This window comes from Sinocyclocheilus anshuiensis, unplaced genomic scaffold (genome assembly GCF_001515605.1).
Source record: "Sinocyclocheilus anshuiensis isolate Anshui unplaced genomic scaffold, SAMN03320099.WGS_v1.1 scaffold951, whole genome shotgun sequence".
NCBI classification, from domain to species: Eukaryota; Metazoa; Chordata; class Actinopteri; order Cypriniformes; family Cyprinidae; genus Sinocyclocheilus; species Sinocyclocheilus anshuiensis.
Window position 1 is genome coordinate 487,483 of NW_015546073.1, and position 22,829 is coordinate 510,311.

Here is a 22,829-nt window from a genome sequence, read left to right on the forward strand (position 1 = left end):
AGGTAACAAAAAATGTCGGGAAACGACACCTCTGGCCATTCCGTTGGGTCATTTGTCCAGTCACAGATACCGTACGGACAGTCCGACCCAATGCGGCTCAGTTTTTATGCGTATGTTGCTTTGTCGAGTGGCAGAAATTATTTTATGTAGGCCATTCTGAGTCAACACCATGCTTTTCCAATGAGGGGGAAAGGACTGTTTTCCCCCACGCCGACTCTGCCCACACAGCTACGACGCGACACCGATCAAGTCTATACTCTCTTTCTCCTTCTCTCTCTCTCCCATACAAACTCACACACAGTATGAACACTCGCACACACGGAAACACACGTGCACAGAAACGTGTTGTCAGCGCTGCTCTGACGATTTTATCAGTAAAATCGTTTAGCAACTTAAAAGCAACATGACATTTCTCACAAGTGACGTAATAACAGCATTGTTCTTGAAGCAGATGAACTTACAGTTAGTAAACAATACATAGTAGTATTTCATGCAGATGTTGCATGTTTTTCATGCTATGGTATCAGATGGTAATACCATGGTATTTTGATACATACAATAGCACTGAAATTCATATCTCATGCTATTTGCATGGTACTCCAACGTACTTCCAAAATACCATGGAACATGGTACACGTCAAAAAAATATGCTAGTACCATGGCATATATGTACTAAAAACACAGTAACGTTACTCTTTTGTATGTGAACCTAGAGTCAAACTGTGTCACAATATGTCATTATATATTTGACAGATCAGAGACTAGACCAAATTTCAACTGGCACATTGACACACCTCTACTGTCATGTGGGATATACCATCATACTGTTCCGTCCGACCTACCATGAATAAACAGTTGGATTAATTTTTTCAGGCAGGTCTTTGAAGTCATTTCACAACAGACATCAACTGTAATAAAGCATCTTCAAGACCATTCATGTCTTGTCTTACATTCAGGCAAAGATTTCTAATCATTGCAGCTCGGCACTAGGTTAATATTCACACGCATTCATGATCACGTCCTTTGATGAACATTGGATGTGATAGTTAACAGCCCATAAGACACTCATTAAATAGACAATATCCCATTATTCACCACTATAGAATGAGAGTAAAACAGGTTATCAGAGCAGCGCAGTGCTTAATGCAGTTAAGTACCTTATTAAGTTGTGCTTTTGAACAACTCTCTATGGCTTCTGCTAATTGAGCGTCTATATGTCTCAATGGAGAATAATGAGGGTGCCCACCAAAGCTGCCTGGCTGTGGAAGAGCACTGAAGGGTACACTCAGAAGTGCATACTACAGAAGTATACATTGGTTGATGTGAAATCTAAACACCTATGGTGACGCACACGCTATGGAAGTACATATAAAAGGGAATTCTACAAAACTCAGACTCAGAATTGTATACTAATGAAACACATCAGAACTGCACTCTATTAAAGGCTACAAGATGTGTACACTTTGGAAGTATACACTCAAAATTCAAATACTACAGAAGCACACGTAGAAGTGCACACTATGGGGGCGTAATATAGGACTTGTCTCAAATGCTTACAATTGAAGTGGAATTGAAAACCAAAAAAAGTGCACAAGGACAAAAGTATACACTCAGAAGTGGACACAATTATAGTGCACACTTTTAACAGTGCATTCTATAAGTCTACACTTAGAATTTCCAAGCATGGAAACGTACTGTCCATGTGGACTAGCTTTCTTGAGGCCTTTGCTCACTCAAGCCCATGAAGTCCACAGGAGGCACTTGGGAGCACAGTTTTGAGTCTAAAATGACAATTTGGACACTCACTCCATTGTCTTGTGGATTTCATAAATGTCCGCTAGACCTCAAGTCCACATGAAGTGTGCCATTTGGAACAGAACCTGAGAGAGAGAGAAAGAAAGCCAGAAACATGTCTTCAATCCACTCACTAACTTCATCACTTGCTCTTTGATAAGAGGCCGATGATTCACTACTCTCATTCTCAACACCTGCATTTCATCATTTCACTACTATACATCACAGCGCGCTTTGACTGTGCTTGGCTACACTGAACTAAATAAACTATGATTCATCATACCATTGCATTTTGTGCTCACAGCACATTTCTCATGAAAGAAAATAGATCACGAAAGGATTCGATTGCTAAGTTTAGTCAGAACTTTTATATTGGAATAATTTCCTGACAATGTATGCGTTGTACAATAACTCTTCACTTTTTCAGTAAGCACAGAATATGAGACTATTATCAGTATAATGTGGAACCAATTTCTAAACAATCACTAATGAATAAAGTGCCAAAAGGTACAGTGGTATATGTATTTTGAGACCGTATAGTATAGTGATATTGTTTTTATTTTTTTATTTTAATTACATTGAAAAAAGTCAAATATAATATTTAGTACAATTTATTTTTAAATATTTATTTTTATAATGAAAAAATCATTGATATTAATAAATATTGATATAATATTTGAATCACACATAATACATCATATATACATATGTTATTATGAATATATTTAATACATAATTATTGCATTTACATTTTTACTTTTTCATATTTATATTTTGCATATTATGTATATTTTACTTGTTTACTTAACTATTTACATTTTATAATAACTAAAAAATACTAAATATTAATAATGTAATTTAAATATTTAATCTGATTATTTAATTATTGTTAATATTGAAAGATCTTGGTTGACATACTATATTTCATAACATATACACACACACACATATATATATATATATATATATATATATATATATATATATGTGTGTGTGTGTGTGTGTGTGTGTGTGTGTGTGTGTGTGTGTGTGTGTGTGTGTGTGTGTGTGTGTGTGTGTTGTGTGTGTGTGTGTGTGTGTGTGTGTGTGTGTGTGTTAAAGAATAACAATAATTGATTTAAATATTATATAAAGCAATGGTTAAGTGTACTTCAGTATGCTTATATATAAATATATAAAAATGCATAATGCGTCAACGAAAATCTAAGTATGCTCCTAAGCATACTGAAGTACACAATACCATTGTCAGCTATTGAAAATGGCTTTTTCCACAGAAAGGTATTATTTTCATGGTTAGCATCTGCTGAGTCCTCTGAGGGTCATTCATAATAGCCATGGTGTATCATTCGATGTATATTTTTACCTCTGTATGGGGGCGGATACCGTCATATTTAAAACTGGAAACAGCTCCCTGTTGTACAAGCTAGCTGTTGTTAACATAGCAACTTATGAAAGGTTCAGAGAAAGGACATCGGGTAATAAAGCTGCCTCACACATGAAACTATGCCTTTTGTGCACTTTAGTACTTTTTCTATGTCATATTTATGACAAAAAAGTTGCAGATAACCTGAGAAATTTCTGATTCTTTGCGTAGCATGGTAACATGCTGATATATAACGTGTGCACTGACAGACAGAGCAACATTTACCTTCAGTTAGCCACATAGCTGAAGGATTTTATTTAGACTTCACAGATGAGGGTTTATTTTCTGACCGTCTAGGGCACAATGGGGTTATGGTTCACTGCTTTTTATTAATTAATATGGGAAATCAGTGCTGTTTTCTCAAAAGATTATGCTTCATTGCATCAGCAATAAACATAAAGTGTGCTTTACATGAATAAACTTCCGAAAATGAATATTAATAAAGAAACATGCGAGCCGGAGAGAGAGACAATCCTATAAGGGTTGACTGTTCTTTCAGGAGAAAAAGAAAAAAGGAGTTCAACAACTTGAGGTGAGCAAGAGCTGAATTAAAAGTGTTCATCGATTGATTCTGTAGCATGTAACTTGTTAGCACTATGCTAAGCTAACAGGCCTGACAACTAAATGAAAAAAAAAAATTTTTTTTTTTCTTTTTTTGCATTAGTAATAGTGTGATATGTGGTACACAATTCATAAGTCAACATTTTCATGATTAAGACTAAATACACAATTACTCAAGGTAATTCACAGGTATGAAGAACTAACAATAATATATATATATATATATATATATATTTATATTCACTCTTGTTCTTTTTAATTTGTTTTTTTTTTACGTTAAAAGACTTTACATGTTAAAAATGTATATGTAGAAATTAGCATTAACCAAGATTAACAGATGCTTTGAAAGTGTTGTTCCTTATAATTTTGTGTTAGCAATTGCTATATAATGTCAACATATGGAACTTAATTATGACGTTTTCACACCAAGGTTGATAAATACAACAACTACAACTATAAACTGTTAAAGGGGTCATATGATGCGATTTCAAGTTTTCCTTTCTAATAATTCTTCAAATTCTTTGAGAATAGGAAAGTCCACACCACAAATATAACAATATCACAGAGGAATGATATAATTCGAATCACTTTTTAGAATGATTTTTCTAACTGATAATTGATAAAAAAATTTAGTCAATAAGAATTCACCCGACTTAAAGAACTTAAGCATTTAAAGCGGCTGTAAATTTCTAATCAGGCACCGAACAGAGCACCCGGGCTCTCAAATCTGTCTCCCAAACCATCCTCAGATTCACAGCCCTTTGTCATTCAAAGACAAGAAAAGCAATGTAGCATACCAAGTGTCAGGTGTATGAACATCTAAATCCGGAGTCTAATGAGAGAATTATAAGTTTAAAAATATCAAATGTCTTGATCTGAGGAGATGATATTTGCCTAACAGTTATATTTTTCTGTTTCTGTCTGTCAGGTGTTATCGGCGTTCCCGGTTCCGGCCCCGCTTGATTAACCAGACTGTGGAAGTGCTAAAAGAGCTCCATGGCAACCTCTTTGCAAATGTTAGCGGTAATTGTTTTATTTTCCCCCTTCTCGCTAAATTTAGCAGGAGCCCACTTTGTAGCTGTACAGGTTATCAGTTCACTCAAGGGCAAAGGGAGGTTGCGGTGCATCCGAACCGGGAGGTGGGCGTCAGGGGCGCGAGCGCTGAGCTCCAGGAGGAGGCGGTGAGAGGGGGGCGGCAGGTGTCTGATCTCCCCTGAGACTCTGCCTCAACAGTAATTATCTTCATCAGCACTCTGGAGACACCACCAGTTAAATACCAACACACACACATAAATGAACAGCTTTCTACACCCACAAACACATATGCAGCTGAAAGCTCAAATATACAGAAACATACATACATACATATATATATATATATATATATTAGGGCTGCACGATAAATCGCAGAGAGAGAGAAATGCAATAGAATAGAATAGATGCACTGATGTACTCATGTAAAAAACAAACAAACAAACAAATAAAAGTAAATAAGTATGTAGTAATGTAGTTAGTTAAAACATCTATACATCTATGGAAACATATTTCCACCACACAAGAAAGAAAAAATAATAATAAAAAAACTCATGCTTTGGTAAATCACTTATGGCGTAAAATGTCAAAATCATGAGTTGATATGTCATAATTATGCGGCAAGTTGAAATTGACATAAAAAATTAATAATTATGAGATAAGAAGTTAAAATTTACATACTAAGCATTGAAGTTGAAATTCTGAAATTTAGATAAAATTGTGATGTAAAAATGGCCTTTTTATGTCATAATTATGACTTGACAATTGTTTTTATATCATTATTTTGTACTTCTTAATCTCATGATTTTGATTCTTTTTCCATCTCATTTTATTTCATATTTATGACTTATTGTAAATCGAAGCGTGATTTTTCTTTTTTTTTCTCTGTGGTGGAAATGGGCTTCCATAGCAAGCTATAGTATAATGTGACAACTTACTATATATGTGATATGCGAAATACTGTTGCCCTTTAAGCTAAAATGTCAAAATGTTTTAACATATCAACTGACAGCAAAATCCAAACACAATTCAAAGCAACAATTTTACAGCAACAAAAGCTCAGCGCCACCTACATAAATCCCTATTTCTGAACTTTTTCCAACGAATAGTCAATATTTTCAAATTCAGAGAATTAAAGCGACAACCATGACATTCTGCTGTAATTGTTAAATGTCAAAGAATGGGATAAAAATGTAATTCTCTATTTCCTCTCACAAGTCATTCTGGATTAAAACCATTCAACTGCTCAAATCAGTCCTAATTTTATCATCCTCAGCTCTCATCATTCAGTGTCACTGTAAATACAAGCGTTAATAGTTTTAAGAGAATGTTAATTACTTTAATGCCTCAGGTAATTAATTAAACCGTGTTTAAAGATGCTGTGTGAAGTTATATTAGTTAAACTTTTAAAGCCATGTCTTAGCACACTGTTCTGTTTCAGGTTGGTTACACACAATCTGTTTGTGTGCACGCTGTGATGCTTCCTTGCACTACCAACGTTGTTGACGCAAGTCTGTCTCCCTCTAACCAACCAGGCCACAGGGTAACACCGAAATGTCACCATAAATCAGTTAAAAAGTTTAAACAAAAAAAATAAAATTAAGGTGCTCGTTTTAACACAATGTTTGTATTCTTGAACATTTTCTCTATATTTATCTATGATATCTGAAAAAAAAAAAAAAAGTAAAAATAACAATAATAATCATCAAAAAGTAATAAAGTACTGTAAAATTAATTTTAAAAATACTAATATGAGCATTAATATAACCATTTATATATCTTCTGGTCTTATTTTATGGTCTTTTTTTTTTTTTAAGGCCTTTTTTTTAGGCTACTTCCCAAAGCAAAAAAAATACAGGGAAGGAGATTTTTCAGGTCAACAACTAGGTCAACAAACAAGATTAGTTTTGTGATAAAAGCCGGGAAGCGCTTAAAGAGCCCTAAACCTTGACTGAATGATTCAGAGAGTTGAGACACTGTTAGCAATCCATCAGTTTTAGCCAATACTAAGCAAGTAGTACGTAGTCAAGGATTTCAGAAACAACCAATGGGAAAGCAAACAGTGGAGCCTTAAAGGGATAGCTCACCTATTCTGCAATCATTTTATTCACCCTCATGTTGTTCCAAACCTGCATGACTTTATTTCTTCATTAAATAAGATATTTTGAAGAATGTCTCAGTGGCTTCTGTCTATACAAAAACAATGATGTTTTTGGACACCACTGACTTTCATTTAATGGACAAAAACAGTTCTTCAAAGTGTTCCACAGAAGAATGAAGTCATACAGGTTTGGAATGACACGAGGGTGAGTAAATGATGACAGAATTTTAATCTGGGGGTAAACTAACACCCTAAACTTTATCCAGTAGGCCACACCACTCCACCCTACTTGGAGAACATCTGAGCCACATAAAAGCGGACTAACCCCACAATCCAAAAATGACCTTATTCTCACCTGACCTAAACAGAAACATTTGCACGTTTCTATCCTTTATTAGCATCGAAAGAAACAGCTTCTCTGGATCCTCTGGGAGGCCAGATGTCTCTTAAGGACATGGTGGCCCACAGCAGATCTTGACTTATCGTTGTCCTCACAAAGGTGAAAGGACGAAGGAAAGCTGTGGCAGCAGTTGCATCAAATTCCACAAGATAGCAGATGCTCTGTAAGGCCCTCACATCAACTTTAAAAAGTCGGGCACAAATTTAAGGTTGTAGAGCCTTTTCTTGATAATGTTTTTGATCAAAGTAATGAAGTGTATGATATGCAATCACAGTGTTTACATTATTTTTTTGTTTGTTTGTTTGTTTAATTAACAGCTAAAGAAAAGTGTGATGAAACTATATTTGTGCATCTGGCACACTTTGTCATGGTGGATCACAGATCTACTTATTCAGATTTGAGTGTGTAATACTCCATTGGAAAGAATAGGCCACTGCACTGCAGTGATGACGAGGTCTATGCTGCTAATCCAGCTGGATATATGAAGGTAATACGTACACACTTCAGACAAAGCAAGGTGCGAGAAAGGGTCTGCTGCTCTTGTCATTGCTCTTATAACCCTATTCTGATACCTGCACTGCTTCTCATCAGCTGTGATAGATAAGAAAAAAAAACAGCATTTTGAATTGTGTTTGGGTGGTGTGTGTATAAAATGTGGAGTGGGGTGCAAGTAAACAGTGAGTTTGAAATGCCACCATACTGTATGTTAAAGACAACCAACTGCAAAAAACATTTGCAACATATTTAACTTCAATACCAACATTTTCAAGTAAAACAGGATGTTTGTAGGATGAGGCTTTTATGCATCTGGATGTGACTGGATCATGAAAAGTATGTAATGATATGCATTGCAAGGATTTTTGGCTGATACAGATAACCACTACTTATGAAATTACAAAATTATTTTGTTTAGCATTTTTTTTCCCCCACTGCAGGTCCAATTTACAATAAAAAAAATAAATAAAACCGGTTGAACTGCAAACTAAATCAAACCAACACAAAACGTTCCCAACAGCTTAAACACACAGCAATACTGCTGTTTCCAATAATGACAGCTACTGGTATTATCATGGATACATTGTGAATCACTATTATTATTTAATATTTAGGGATGCATATACCGAATATTACAATTCTAGTTGATACAGATACTTATTATGATGTTATGGCCAATAACCAACAAATGGCCAATATTACAATTCTAAACTGTTGTCTAAATAAATTAAAAACACTAAAAACTACAATAAGTCATTGTAAATAGTTTAGAAATATTAGATGTAGTAAGATGTAGACGAGTTTGTTTCTTCATTAAAAACAGATTTGGAGAAATGTTGCATTTCACAAGTAATCACACCACTCCAGTCCATCCATTAACATCTTGTGCAGTGAAAAGCTGCATGTTTGTAAAAAAAAACAAATCCTTAGTTAAAACACCTTACAAACATACAGTTTTTCACTTTACTAGATGCTATCTTGATGTTAATGTGGTCAGCTGTTTGGACTCTTATTCCGACGGCACCCATTGACTGCAGAGGATCCATTGGTGAGCAAGTGATGTAATGTTATTTTTTCCAAATCTGTTCCCATGAAGAAACAAACTCATCTAAACTGAACGCAAGCAGCTGCTTAGAGATCCGATCTCATGGCTTCTTGCCAGACAGACATGAAGTGTTAGAGTAACTCAGGAGGACATGTTCAAGCATCTAGCTCATGGATGAGACACAATCACTATGCAAAAGAAAACAAGAAAGAAAGAAATCAACATTCGTCTTTACTAAACCACAAGAGAGGAATCACATTTAATCACTCATCCACTAAACGTGAAATCTGCTGGGGTTTTCACGGATTTTACAAACAGGCACAAATATTACAGAATTACTCAATGTGCCAAAGACCCAGACAGTAAGTCAATGGAGACTACATTTAGTACACTATATTAGTCTGCCCTCAACATTAGCATGACTTAGACATTAGGCTGCTCCACCAGCCAGACAGAGAGAATGGAAATCATAAGTCGATGAAGGACTGATTCCTAAAACAGTTCTTGAAGAAAGACAAAAAGAAAAGAAAATTAAGCAACACAACTGCTGTCCTCACTGGGGAAAATAGGTTTTTACCTCCGCATATTCATGAGGGGATATTTACAAATCTGTATTGACCAATCCAATTCTTCCGAGAGAAGCAAGAGGAGCTTAGGAGCTTAGGAGCTCAAACAAGAAGATTTTCTGAGGACGGGCTTATGAGAGCGTTTCTTGAGGTCTTTCAGAGGGCAATGCTGTTTCATTGTGCATAATAAAAACATTAAACTAGAGAGATCATTTTTCATGCATTTCCATGGCATCAAAAATTAAAAATGCATATATCGTTTGTATAATCACTGCATAATTTACATTCAAAACCTACTGTATTCCCAATTCAAAATATTAATAATTACTTGAATTAGTATATAAATAATGCTAAAATAATGCTGGTAAATATAACAAAAGCTATCAGATATGTTTCCTGAAAATTCAACCCCATTCTATTTTATGATAATTTAGTTACTTTAAAGTCACAAAGGAACTTTGTTTATTCATAAAATGATTATTCATAAAATGAAGACTTCCTGTTTGTTGCTGCCGTGTGTTTTGAGTTTGAGCTCCGTCAAGTTAATTATTTGTCGTCTAATTTTTTTTTATCTTAAACTCAATTTTATACACCATCATTTTCGTTTATATAACGTGTGAATATATCCCCTATCGTATTCTACAACAAAAACAATCAGAGCGCCTTGTTATCACTAGTTCTATTTTTGACTTCCCGAGTCCGCTATTAGCATATAGCCCGCTAGCATTGTCATTTTGCATTATTGACACACTATTTTCCTAATTAATGCTGTTCAGTTGCTTTGACACAATCTGTATTGTTAAAAGCGCTATATAAATAAAGGTGACTTGACTTGACAGTCACCACTGATAAGCTACCACTAAATATTGTAGAAACTTAATTTGCTGTAAAGTTGCTTTGCAATGATTTGTATCGTGAAAAGTGCTGTACAAATAAACTTGAATTGAATTGAAAAATTTAATTGAATGAACAATCTGTACAAAAAAAAAAGTACAAATAAAAACCTCCGAATTACCTCTACCTGTTACACGTATCTAGTCGCACAGAAAAACCTCTTGGACCTCCTCAGCATTATATGTTAATTCTTTCCCTAATTATCAGCATCTAATGCTTCAAATCTTCAGATTCTTTAAAAACAGAAATAAAGTTTGCATTTCGGGTGTTGGTTTTTTTTTTTTTTAATAAAACAAATTAAAAGTATACTTCAGTTAGAAAGAGAAAACAAATCAATAAGTTATGTACTATTTGTCGAATAACATAACATAACATAACGAGGTTTCTACCTGTTACACATTTCTAGTCGCATAGTAAACCACCCGGACCAACTTGGTTATATATATATATAACTAACGTTATATGTTAATTCTTTCCCTAATTATCAGCATCTGATGTTTCGACAAACAGTGTTTAAGGAGCGGCCCGGTCGACTGTATCGGATCCTTCACAGCGCAGTCACAGGCCAGCAGTCTCCAGGGGTTAAAATCCTCATTACTAGTCATAGCTCTGCTCTAAACCCTTTGAAATGACTCTTCTTAATTAGCACCTCCAAATGGCCTCACATTTAATTAACTTGCGGAATCCTTGAGGGGCGTTTTGATTTAAGAAATTAACACATTTTCCCATTCCTGATTGCAACTAATTGCTTTACTTTATTCAGAAATGATAGCTGCCATTTATCATGAATAATACAATACCAATGTTAAAATAGTCCCAATCAACGAAACAGTGGCGCTAATAAAATGCTGTTGATAAATCAGGGTTCATTACTGTAAGATCGTCTGAGATAATTAAAAGATTTAATAAGGTGTATTTCCATAGTTTTAGCATTTGCGCATTAGAGAAATTGAGAAATAATTAGACAAATGTCGTGTTTACAGGAACAAATGGTGAAACGATTTTAATTTAGAACATCAATATTTCTTCGAAGTCACAATGTTGGATAACGAAGCAATAATTTAATTAATGTGTGCTAGGGAAAAGTCAAATAAAGTTCATTTGTGACCTCTAAATGCTGTCAGCTCTTTTTGACTTCTGTTCAGCAAGGTCAGATGGGCACTGGCTGAGCAGCAGCCTTTGACAAGTTGACAAGAGGGCTCCGTTAGGCCATGACGTGTGTGTGTTAGCAGAGCTGAGTTAGGGGGAGTCAGCAGAGCATGCCAAAGGATTTAGATCGCAGAGATTTGCATCATGGGATATGCTTTTGCCTTAATCTCCTAAAGACAGACACGGGCTGAAGGTGAAGGAAACTCTCTGCAGATATGAATTTAGCAATTAGCATAGCCAATAAGGAACATCATTCGGAGGAGAGAGGTCTGGAGGAGTGAGGTCAAGTCTGTGGACAAATAGAAGTGGGCACTGAATCGTTCATAATATGATTTTATAAAAGGAATTCACTTATTTACTCACCTCGGTGTTGTTCCAAACCCATTTGAGTTCTTTTTTTTTTTTTTTCTCTCTCTCTGTGGAACATACTCTTTTCTAATTGCAATTGCAATGAACTTTCAAAGAACTGGAGCTTTCAAGCTTCATAAAGGATGCAAAAGTTCCATAAAAGTGGAGCCTTTCTGAAGGGTCACATGAACCTCCAGAAATCATTCTATTATGCTGATTTACTGCTCAAGAAACATTTGTATTATTAGCAATGTTGAAAACAGCTGCTTCATACTTTTGTGGAAACATTTAAATGGTAGTGTAAGTCAGATTACAAGGTTAAGTAAGATAAAAAAAAAAGAAGAAAAAATGGACATTTAAAATTTCTGTTTCAAATATATGGTATTCATTGAACTTTATCAACATTGATAATAATAAAAATAACCATTATTAATATCTGAGCACCAAATCAGCATATTAGAATGATTTCTGAAGGATCATTTGCCATATCACATTTTTGTGTTAGAAGCAAGCAGGAATTAAAATTATTTATCTCTATCTCAAAATTAGTTATGTGATTTATTTTGAAATTCACTTTAGATCTCAGTGCATTGGTGGGAGAAGCAGCACTGAATCAATGCATCTGCTGATTTGGTCAACTAAAACTGGTTTGAATTATTCATGAATCTTGAGTAATCTGGTCCGCAAGTTCAACTCACTCAATGATCCAGTCGCTGTGGCTCCTTTAACAACAACATAACTGTCGGTCTATTTTTCACACAAATAATACTTTTGTGACTTTTAGAGTGCTTGTTTGACCAGAATTTCTCCTTTTGTGTTGAATGTAAGAACAAAGTGATACAAGTTTGTAACAACATGAGTATTAATGACAGAATTTGAATATTTAGTGAACTTTAATAAAATGTTTAAAATGCTCTTCATCTTTTAAAAATTAGCCTTTGGACATCCTTGGGAACACAAACCAACTGAATAACTATCAAGCTAGACAGACAAAAGTCATTGGCACAGCAGTTATTGTATAACAACTTTTAATTTTCTGTAACACTAAATACCACCTCATCATAATCATCATTAAAGAAGAATTATCCCAAATGGACCGGAATACGAGTCCCAAAGGAGTGTTCAAAAGAGGCACCTCTCCTTCAAACGGCTGCCGACAGAACTCTAAATGATTGCCGCCTTCCTAAATTATTGAAAAAGCCTAAACAGCCCTCATGAGCAACAGAAATGGCTATTAACCTTGGCGAAATGATATTTAAATCCGGTTACAGCAAACTTGCTCTACTGTATCCCTGGCGGCCAGGAAATGTAAATGCGTTCTCACTGTGGACAGATGGGAGAGACGCCTGCTGTTTGAAGTTCTTGCACCAGAGGAGTCGCACCCTCCCACCCCTCGTTTAAAATATTCAACAAGCAGCCTCTTCCAGCAGACTCCCCTGGTTCTGTTTCGACACTCCAGTCGAGCTTTTCAAGCTGCTGCAGCACTGTGAGGCGAATTAGCTTTGACGTCTTCAATCTTTGCGTAAAGATTTTTCCCCGCCCTAAAGAAGGAACGCAGCGGCAAATGTTCCTTTAAGTTTAGAGATGCGGCCTTGGTGCGGTGAGGGCTGTGCTGGAGAAAACAGCTCTGGGATTATCTCTAGGTCCAGACAGGAATTTCTGAGGCGGCGTTGGCGTTATCGGCCATCGCCTGTCTTAAATCCATCTCTCTTTTTTTGCCATTGTCACTGACAAGCCATCTCTAATTTTCGAGCTGTCATAAAAGATGGGAGTGAATTGCCGTGATACCTACCTGCCAGTCACAGCTCCTGAGCTCCACTACAGCGGACTGGCAGCTGGCTAATCACTGCCTCTTGTCTCTGTGGTAAAAGTCCAAAAGAAAAAAAAAATAGATTCTGTAAAACCTCAGGCACGAGAAAGAAAAAAAAAAAGTCTGCAGTTCTGTGAGACGACTCAAGCAAACTAAGGGCTGGTATCTATACAAATTTCCCAATTCAATCCAATTCTGATTCACTAGCTCTCAAGTCAATTCAGATTTGATTAAATCGATTCTGATTAATACGGGTCTATTTCAGTCACATGTTTATTTTGCTTACCAACAGAAGAAATTCTCTCTAAGGTATTGAGGTTAATTATACAGAGAACCTTTAAAGTATGAAAAAGTTATTGCATTTATTGCATAGTATTAAAGTATTATTATTTGTAATATTATATAGCAAAATATTACTACAGTATAATCTGCTTCATGAACAAATGACTCTTATTAACCGGCTCTTTTTAGTGAATAAAACACATGGAGCTCAACCAGTCTGATTCACAAAACAAATTACACTTTTAGACCTTTTGCTTAAAGTATGATGTAAAGTTCACTTAAAGGGGTCATATGATGCTTTTTTAAAGATCATTATTTTGTGTATTTGGTGTAACAGAATATGTTGACATGCTTTAATGTTCAAAAAACACATTATTTTTCAAAGAATTACCTCCTCTCCTAGGTTCACGAAACGGTCGTTCATAAAATGCATTGCTGTTCTGTTGTAAGTAATCTTAAAGATTCCTAAATGCATCTACTTTCGGAAGGCCAAATAAAGTGCTTTTGCTTTCGCACTGAAACACACAGCGTCTCCCTGACATGGCTGCTTCAACACGAACTGCGGTTACTGAAACCACGCCTTCTTTCTTTGCGTGAACATTTGGGCGGCATTATGCTAATATTTCCACATAGTGAGGTAGATATGTGGGGGCGTGTTAGAACGAGCCGTTTAGGGGGGCGTGGCAGAGTCTTTGATAAAGAATATCTCTTTGGATTTGAGACTTTAGTCTTTGCAACTTCAGGGATCTTATCTATGCACAATCAGCTTGTAACACTCCAAAGAGAAAGGAAAACTTGAAATCGCATCATATGACCCCTTTAATTAAACACTAATAATTAGTAATTAACACTGTTAGATTATTAAATATACTTCAGTGAAAAAGTACAAAAAAGGTTTAAATGGGTCTTACGCTTGACAGATTCAGTAAGTTAATTAATTAAGTAAAGGATTTAGCAGACTCATGCAAAGTAGGCTTATGTCCTGAGTTTGTAAGTCTTTTTGAATGACATATTTTCTTGTAATTATTTTGCAGCACACATTCATTTTTTTTCTAATCACATTCAAATTCGACTTCAAACTGTACTGTATATTCGCTGACGGTGAAAAGTGTTAAGACTGGCATAGAGTAAAAGATTGATCCTGGGATTTCAGCAATTGATTTTGTGATCGTTAAAGTGAAAATCACGATTAATCGGAAAATGGATATTTTTTTACCCAGCACTAGTGCAAACGTCAAAGTATGCAGTCACTGATTAATAAAAAACAGCTCATTGATCGTTGTCAAGAACTGGCTGGCAGCCAGACTCCTAAGGAGATGGTGAAACATGGATTTGATCCAAACATGAGAAGTCCAAACTCAGAGAAAAATGGAAAAAGCTGCCCCAATCTGCATCTCATTAGTGTCTCGACATGAGTGCTTTAAAAATATGCTTTTCTGAATTACTTCTGACCTTCACACATACAATCTGGAGGTCCTTATCATCTTTACAAATAGCTTAGATAAACCTATCCATTAAAGATCTATTACCATAAAGATGTCACTTCTCCCCGATACCAAACAAGACTTAAATAAGTCATTTGAATATAAATAATATAACTGCACTTGGCACTATGTACTTTCTCATTACAGCAGGCCCTCTCTCAGATGGATGAGGCTTGTGCCCTGTTGCAGCGGGTTGCATCTCATTATACAAACAGAAATGAAAATATATGCTATCTAAGCACTCTGCATGCACTACTAAACCACATCTTATGGCAGCAAAGTGGACTGCACAAAGTAATGAAGTGATGCCTTTACACTAAATTGGTGTTGATCCAATGTCATTTTCCAGCACAGAACCTCTACATAACTTTGAAACTCCAGCTCAGGGACAAACTGAATAATACTAAGGTCAAAAAAGTAACAGATATTAGAAACTGAGTGTATTTAATGATTTAGTAACTTAATTAAAAATACATTTAAACTGAAAAGCAAACTTTCATGATGACATCAATGCTGCATTCTGAGAGTTGAATCAATTAATCGACTGAAGGCACAAAATCAGGTCAGTCAGTGCTTCAACTGACTGTCTGAACTAAAGTCACTGGAAAGATGCTTTTTCTAGTCAGAACGTCTAATGTTTAAAGGCCTTGTTCTGTGTACAAATGCGGCGTAAAGATTTATGAGATGCTGTGCCTTTGTGTGTGAAGTAATTTCAGAATAAAATTGTTTTAAGACAGTACTGATGTCTGAAGGAAGCAGACATGACATCTGTAGTGTTCAAAGGGGTTTATTGTGAAGCCAATAATGTGTAAACAGAATTTTGGTATTAAATTACGGCTGCTGTTATTATCAGATGCCTGTAGATGGGTGATATTTTAGTGTGCATTACAACACACCTGATCATTTATGGAGGTTCGGATAAACTAAACCCTTTCTAGGGCCCTATAAAACAGCTCTTTACAAGTAAAATATATGTATGCATGCCTTATGCTTTGGTTATTCCACTGATTCCAGTGCAGTTTTGGGACAAAAACAACCATTCTTAAAGAAATAGTTCACCCCCCAAAAAAGGCCCTCATTTCATCCAAGATATAGAGGAGTTTGTTTCTTTGTTAAAGAAGACTTGTAGAAATTTAGCATTACATCACTTGCTCACCAATGGATCCTCTGCAGTGAATGGGTGCCGTCAGAATAAGAGTTCAAAAAGCTGATAACGCCACAATTATCCATATCCAGATGTGATGTTTTCAAAATGTCTTTGATGAGGAAACAAACTCATCTGCATTTTGAATGGACTGAAGGTTGGCAGGTTTTCAGCAAATTTTAACTTTTGGGTGAACTGTTCCTTTAAAGAGGGCAAGCCTCTGTCCTCTGACAACCAACACATTTGTTTTATGTGCCAACAGCCCCCGAACTATTTAGGGATATCAGTCAGGATTAAAACAGAATGGAAGGCGCATCTCAGAGCTATTCAATGACCTACTTGAAACGTTTCTGTTCTTTGAAAAGTTTTGTTCTATAATGTCAAAATATAGCCTCTGACTTTCCATATGACTGAATTAATTTCCATTGAAACTTCACAGTTGATCTACTTTGTCATGTTGTCCTGGTTTACGGTCTGTTTGTGCACAGGAATCTTTCAGTACACAAGTCAAATGACACCCAAACAAAGGAAACATTAAAAAACTCTTCATGTTGCAAGACCAAAAGAGGACCACAAGACAATCGGCCAAAAATACTTATACTGCAGAAAACACAAAAATTATGACAGCAGGGAAATCTGCGTATACATAAGATAAATATTAAAAATGACCTTTAAACCTTTGCCGTCGACTGACAGCACATTGCTACTGGCCAGCTCAGCAGAAAAAGTTTCATCACTGACGGGTCAAAGGCTGATACAGATGGACGTGATTCTGGCCTATTGCTCACTGACTGAATGAATAGAGGACAAACCTGAAGGAGAAACAATCACTTCTAGTGAAACCTTATGAAAGAGCAAAAAAGCCCCCCAAAACATTTAATGTTATTAAAAAGTATCAACTTCAGAAATCAGTATTCCAGAAATTATAAATAGCAGAATATACAAGCTGATGTACAGTATTATTATCTTATGACTCTTCTTTTTGGTTAGAATCTTTAGAACAAAATCTTCAGAAGATTAACTTTAGGACAGAACCTTTAGAAAAAATGTATTTAAGAGTAGAATTTCTTATTTTCAGAACAGAAACTTCAGAACAAAGTCTTTAGAATAGAAACTTTGTCTAAATTCATTGAAAAAGTCTGCATTGCAGATCATGCATTGTGTATAATAAACATTTATATGCTGACGTCAGTTATCAAACACATTGTTTATGGTTCAAGTTAAGTAATAAGGCAAACTGAACAATTCTCCAAAGCAGCATTGAGCTGGATGACCGTCTGTGTGTCATTCTATTAAAGCATTTGTTCGTATCGCTTGTTAAATGAGTATTTGTACATATATTCACTGTCATGTGCAGAATAATGCATCATTATCAGGCGCTGTAAACAGACAGACAGCAGCTGCGGCACGCAACACTACGTTCTTCTGCTGGTCACATCACGCACTGGAGGAGAAACGTACAGATCCGCGATCTGTTACCTGGTTTCGGCTCACAAGCAGTTGTTTAGTGCTCGCCGCTCGGAGTCCTCTCACAGCCGCCTGACATGCCATGGATGCCGCCATCTTGAACCGGAAGTAAGTCCTGTAGCGCTGACACGCGTGTGTGAGGATTGCTGGTGAGTGTTGGCTAGCTTTTGCAGTGTTGAATTGCAGGTCTTCAGAAACCTGAGTCAACAAAAGAACACGATTGGACTATTTGCACTGCAACATTACCTCCCTAATAGGCGGTAGGAGAAAAGTTCATTTGCACACAACTATCTGGTTGTATACAAACGTATTCTATACATTCTTATGTATACATAAAGTGCAGATAATTGAGTAAATGTAGATAATTACATAAATTTGATCATTTATGTAAATATTGTTATGGAAGCACATCTGAATAGCTGTTGAATAATGAAATTTTATGTAATACAATAAAATGTATTATTATAATAAAATGCATCCCCTTCCATCTTAGTTTGTCATAATTTTTCTATTTATTCATTTTTGCTAAAATACATTTTTCTATTGTTGGCAAAAGTCCTCACATATTAGAAAATGTATGTCATTATTGTTGGATGAAAAATTGAATAGTTGTTGAATAATGGATTTATTTATTTATTTTATTTTTTTGGTCAATATAATAAACTGTAAAAAAAATAATGCATAGACAACTCTAAATAAATTATCTAAATTATTTAGAAAATGATTAAAGCTAAATTAATTATTGCCAAAAGTATCATCTTTATGCGTTCTGTTTGGCTTTAATAATTTAGTATAAACATAAAGATACAATTTAGACATCTTTGCCTATATAAAAATGTAAGAATTAAGTTAGACAGTTTGTGTCTATTTTATTTATTTAATATTGAGTACATCTGAATACTGTTTAGTCTTGTGTCTTTGGGTCTTGTCTTGTGTGTGTTGAGGTTATTTAATATTTATATAATATGCTATCATGTCAGCACTAATCAAATGATCTTTTAAACAATGCAGACGATAAAGAAGATCAACACAAAAGTAGGATCATTTTATGGATGTTTGATGGGTTGGATCGGATGCATATCAGGTTCCCAAACTTGGTGGTGTGTTTCTTTTGCGTTGATCAAAGGGAGGAGGTTTGATTCTCTCTCATACATACACACAATCTATCTATATTTTCTCACTCTCTTCTCAGCTCTATAAAAGCACTCATTACTCTCTGACACTGTGAAAGGGCAGGAAGGGCAAAATGATCATAAAAAGCTGTGATTATGACAGAGAGACATTTGCTTCAAACTGATTTGTGTCAGCAGAAACCCATTCAGAGAGGATGATGAACCACTCCTGGAGAACATGAGTGTCTCTCTCCTCCCCTCATTCTTTTTTTTCACGCTACGGTCACATAAACAACCCTCTGCCCCTTCATTACATTCAAACCAAAACATGCACATCAGCACATATTGACATTTTGCAATGGCAGAAGAACCACTATTGCCTTTTTTATTCTGTTATATATTTATTTCAACCCAAGCTTATTGGAAAAAGGTGCCTGCAATGACATTTCTGCAAACAGATTACGTTGCTTCTTGCACGTTTCGCAACACTTTTAAAATGTCCAGTAAATTTAGCTAAAAGCAGTTTTTTATCGGAAGTTTTATCCAAAACAGGTTAACGTGAATCTGGCAACATTTTATTATGCTGGTTGTTGTAAATATCATGGTAGTTTGGAAATGAAATGTCCGGTGAGTGGCGCAAAAAGGTTAATAATGTATCGCATTTAAAAATGACATACCACCTGCACTAAACCTTGCCCTAAACCAACAGTGTTAACCTGAGATAATACCTTTTTTTGACTTGTGTTTTACCAGACTTATACCCAAGCGTTTCGCTTCACACGTGCCATACTGTACCAGGTGGGCTACCAAGCAAGTTTACCACATCAGAAAAACAGTATGTATGCAGTTGTTTATGTGATGATGCAAACATCAAAATGTATTAGTTTATAAATGTTAAAACAGTTTTAGCATCACAACATGGTATTGTGCAAGAAAACCATGCAAGAATATGCCTCTATTAATCTATAAATCTCATTTTTAGCATAATTTTTGTGGGAAAAAAAGTATAAAAGTTGTTGGTGTTTCAGCTGGAAACTGCAGTGAATTGTATTGGTAGTTACGTTTTTTATAGTTTTTCAAAGTTGCAGGTATAGGCATGTTTTTCCAGTGAGCTTAGGTTGATTTATTTCACAAATTACCTATCCTTTTCCGGCTACTTTTTAATGGGAAGAGATCCATATTTTCATTGTGTGGTGTATTCTTTACGTTTCACCTTTTTAAATCCAGCCGTCGTACACAAACAAAACTTGCACACTATGCACAATATTCTCAATCTGTCGACCAAGCTGTCTTTTTGAGGGAGGATGTTTGTTTCATGGTATAAGAGCTCTGTATTATGGTAATGAAGCTGACCTGAACTTAGATGTTTAATAAAGGACGAGGATTCTTCTCAGCCCACCGAACAAAGCTTTTTGCTTCTCATACCACATTGATATGCAGCACTTATTCAAACATTTATGCTGCTGTCACATTTACTGCAGAAGCATTTTGTATTTAAATTTGAAAGTGTTTCGACTGTAAACTTTTCCAGTACAGTGGTTGGATCCCATGAATGCCATTTATCGTTTCAGGCTATCGTTCCCAATCCCGTGCCATTGTAAGACTGTGGTATTACACCACAGTTCCTGTTTCTAATATTTCTCCAGTCTTTTTCATTTTTCGAGAGCAGTCCGAGAATCTTCCAGCTACTTTCTTTCTGCAGAGAACGTGTTTCATGCCCAACTTCCCTTGAGATGTGAAAACCCCAGATGTTGCGCTGCAGTGATAACACCTCCTTTGCTTTCAACACCGTGAGCAGGGTGCAAGAGCTTGTGAATTCTTTCATAAGTAGTTGATTCTGCTTTCATTTCTTCTCAGTTCCTCCTCGGCTGGGCCTAAGAGTATCAAACATCCAAAGCCAATGCCTGCCTGAGGACGGTGGGGCCCATTCCATCCTTTCTTACAAGCAGCCCAGTTGGAGGCCATGAAGCTTTCCTGCATGAGCTTTAGATCACAAGGCTGTCTCTCTTTATGATCAATGTATTTAACCCCTGTACACAGCTTTATTGATCCGCACTGCGAAACCAAAAACATCTGGCCCCCTCATTGGACATCAGTATAACTCTGACAGCTAGGAACTATTGGCCTCATTAGCTAAAGGAGAAAGAGGGAAAAGTGAGGGACACCTAATTTCCCTTCCTTTCACAGTCTGGTTCTCCAAACACCGAAGCCCTGAAGCACGCTAAGCCTCTTACCTCTCTCTGTCTCTCTCTTTTTCTTCCTCAAACCGGTTCTGAAGTCTTTTCTGCTCCCCTTCACCCTAACCCACTTTAAAAGCTATTCTCCTCCAGCTCAATGCAAATAAGGCCATTTCATTTTACTATGCTGGCGGTACATCTCCCACTAAAAGGAATGGGAAGCGGTGACACACTCCATCTGTGCGCGGGATGTGGTACCTTTTAATGCCGTGGCGATTTTTCTTTTAGAGTATTACCACACTGAGCACCGAGGGGTGTGAATATTTCTGAGGAACTGCTAGTGTATAAAATGTAGCTATAATCTGCAAATGGCCTTGAGTTCACATTCAATTTCATCACCTGTTTGTGTGGCTTTAGATGGCCATAAGAAAGTCTTGTTTTTTTTTAATCTGTGAAAACAGAGTATGATGCAAAGAACTGAATGAATGCATTTAACTGCTGAGTCGACAGCTTAGTCCTAGTCACAGAAAGCTTAAAGGGAAAAATCAAACCCATGGGGTTGCAAATTTTTTCACATTTTTAGAGAGAAAGAGAGAGAGAATGGCCTGTAAATGTGTTCAATATTCTATTACAAATTAATTTTAGTAATATAATATAATTTATAATATAAGGTAGTTGTCATAGTTATGTTCAGTTTAAGTTTGATTACTGTCTTTGCTTTCTCCCTGCCTGTCGCTTTCGTTGTTAATTACCTTGGTTACTGATTTGATTAGTCATTACTTTCAGCTGTTTCCTATTAGTTCCCTTTGTTTGTTCCATGTATTTAAGTCCTTGTGTTTCATTTGCGTTTTGTCCGGTCCTGAATCATATTTATGTGTATTTGATGCCTGCCTTTCTTGTTGGATCATACTATTAAACTTTGTTTGGAACTTTATTCATCTGTCTTCATCTGTATTTCTGCAACACCCGTGACAGTAATATGATATAATTCAGTTAATATAATATTTTGATTTTATTAGTATATATATATTTTTTTTTATTTTAATCCATTTTAAATACCATGGATTTTAATCAGAAAAGAATATATAACATAAAATAATATGCAAAATGATGTGTCATAATATGACAGACTAAATTGAAAATACTTTTTAAACATTTAAAAAAAAAAGTGAATAAACATGTATTAATTTAAATGAGTATCAAGCATGTAAAAGATGTCCTTGGTGTGAAAATCTGAGCTCCTGAAATAATATCTAATAATGAGCATACTGAATTATTAGCTACTTTAGAGAAGTTACTGTGCTGTGAATTCTTCATGCTTTAGAAATTGTTTATAACTTATACAACCCAATCTCAGGAGAAAACTACGATTTTTACAAATAAGTATAAGCTTGAAAGGCCTACCCATAAACCCAACCGTGAATGAGGAAGAAGGTAATACAAAAACGTCACCAAAATTCACCACCAATTCACTAAAATGAAAAATAGTTCTTAACTGCTTTAGAGAATGTTAAGAGTATTGCATTACATCTGTCTTTAAATATG

The 22,829-nt window shown here is 35.7% G+C and overlaps 1 protein-coding gene across 1 annotated transcript in view; it reads right to left on the reverse strand.

Annotated features, from left to right (window-relative positions):
• The window catches only part of LOC107699794 (succinyl-CoA ligase [GDP-forming] subunit beta, mitochondrial), a 124,310-nt gene extending 106,150 nt beyond the window's left edge, over positions 1 to 18,160 (reverse strand). Inside the window, exon 1 of the mRNA XM_016501188.1 lies at positions 18,008 to 18,160. Coding sequence (XP_016356674.1) covers positions 18,008 to 18,091 — 84 coding nt within the window. The 5' untranslated portion in view covers positions 18,092 to 18,160. The remainder of the gene's footprint in view (positions 1 to 18,007) is intronic.
• Positions 18,161 to 22,829: the final 4,669 nt, after the last annotated feature.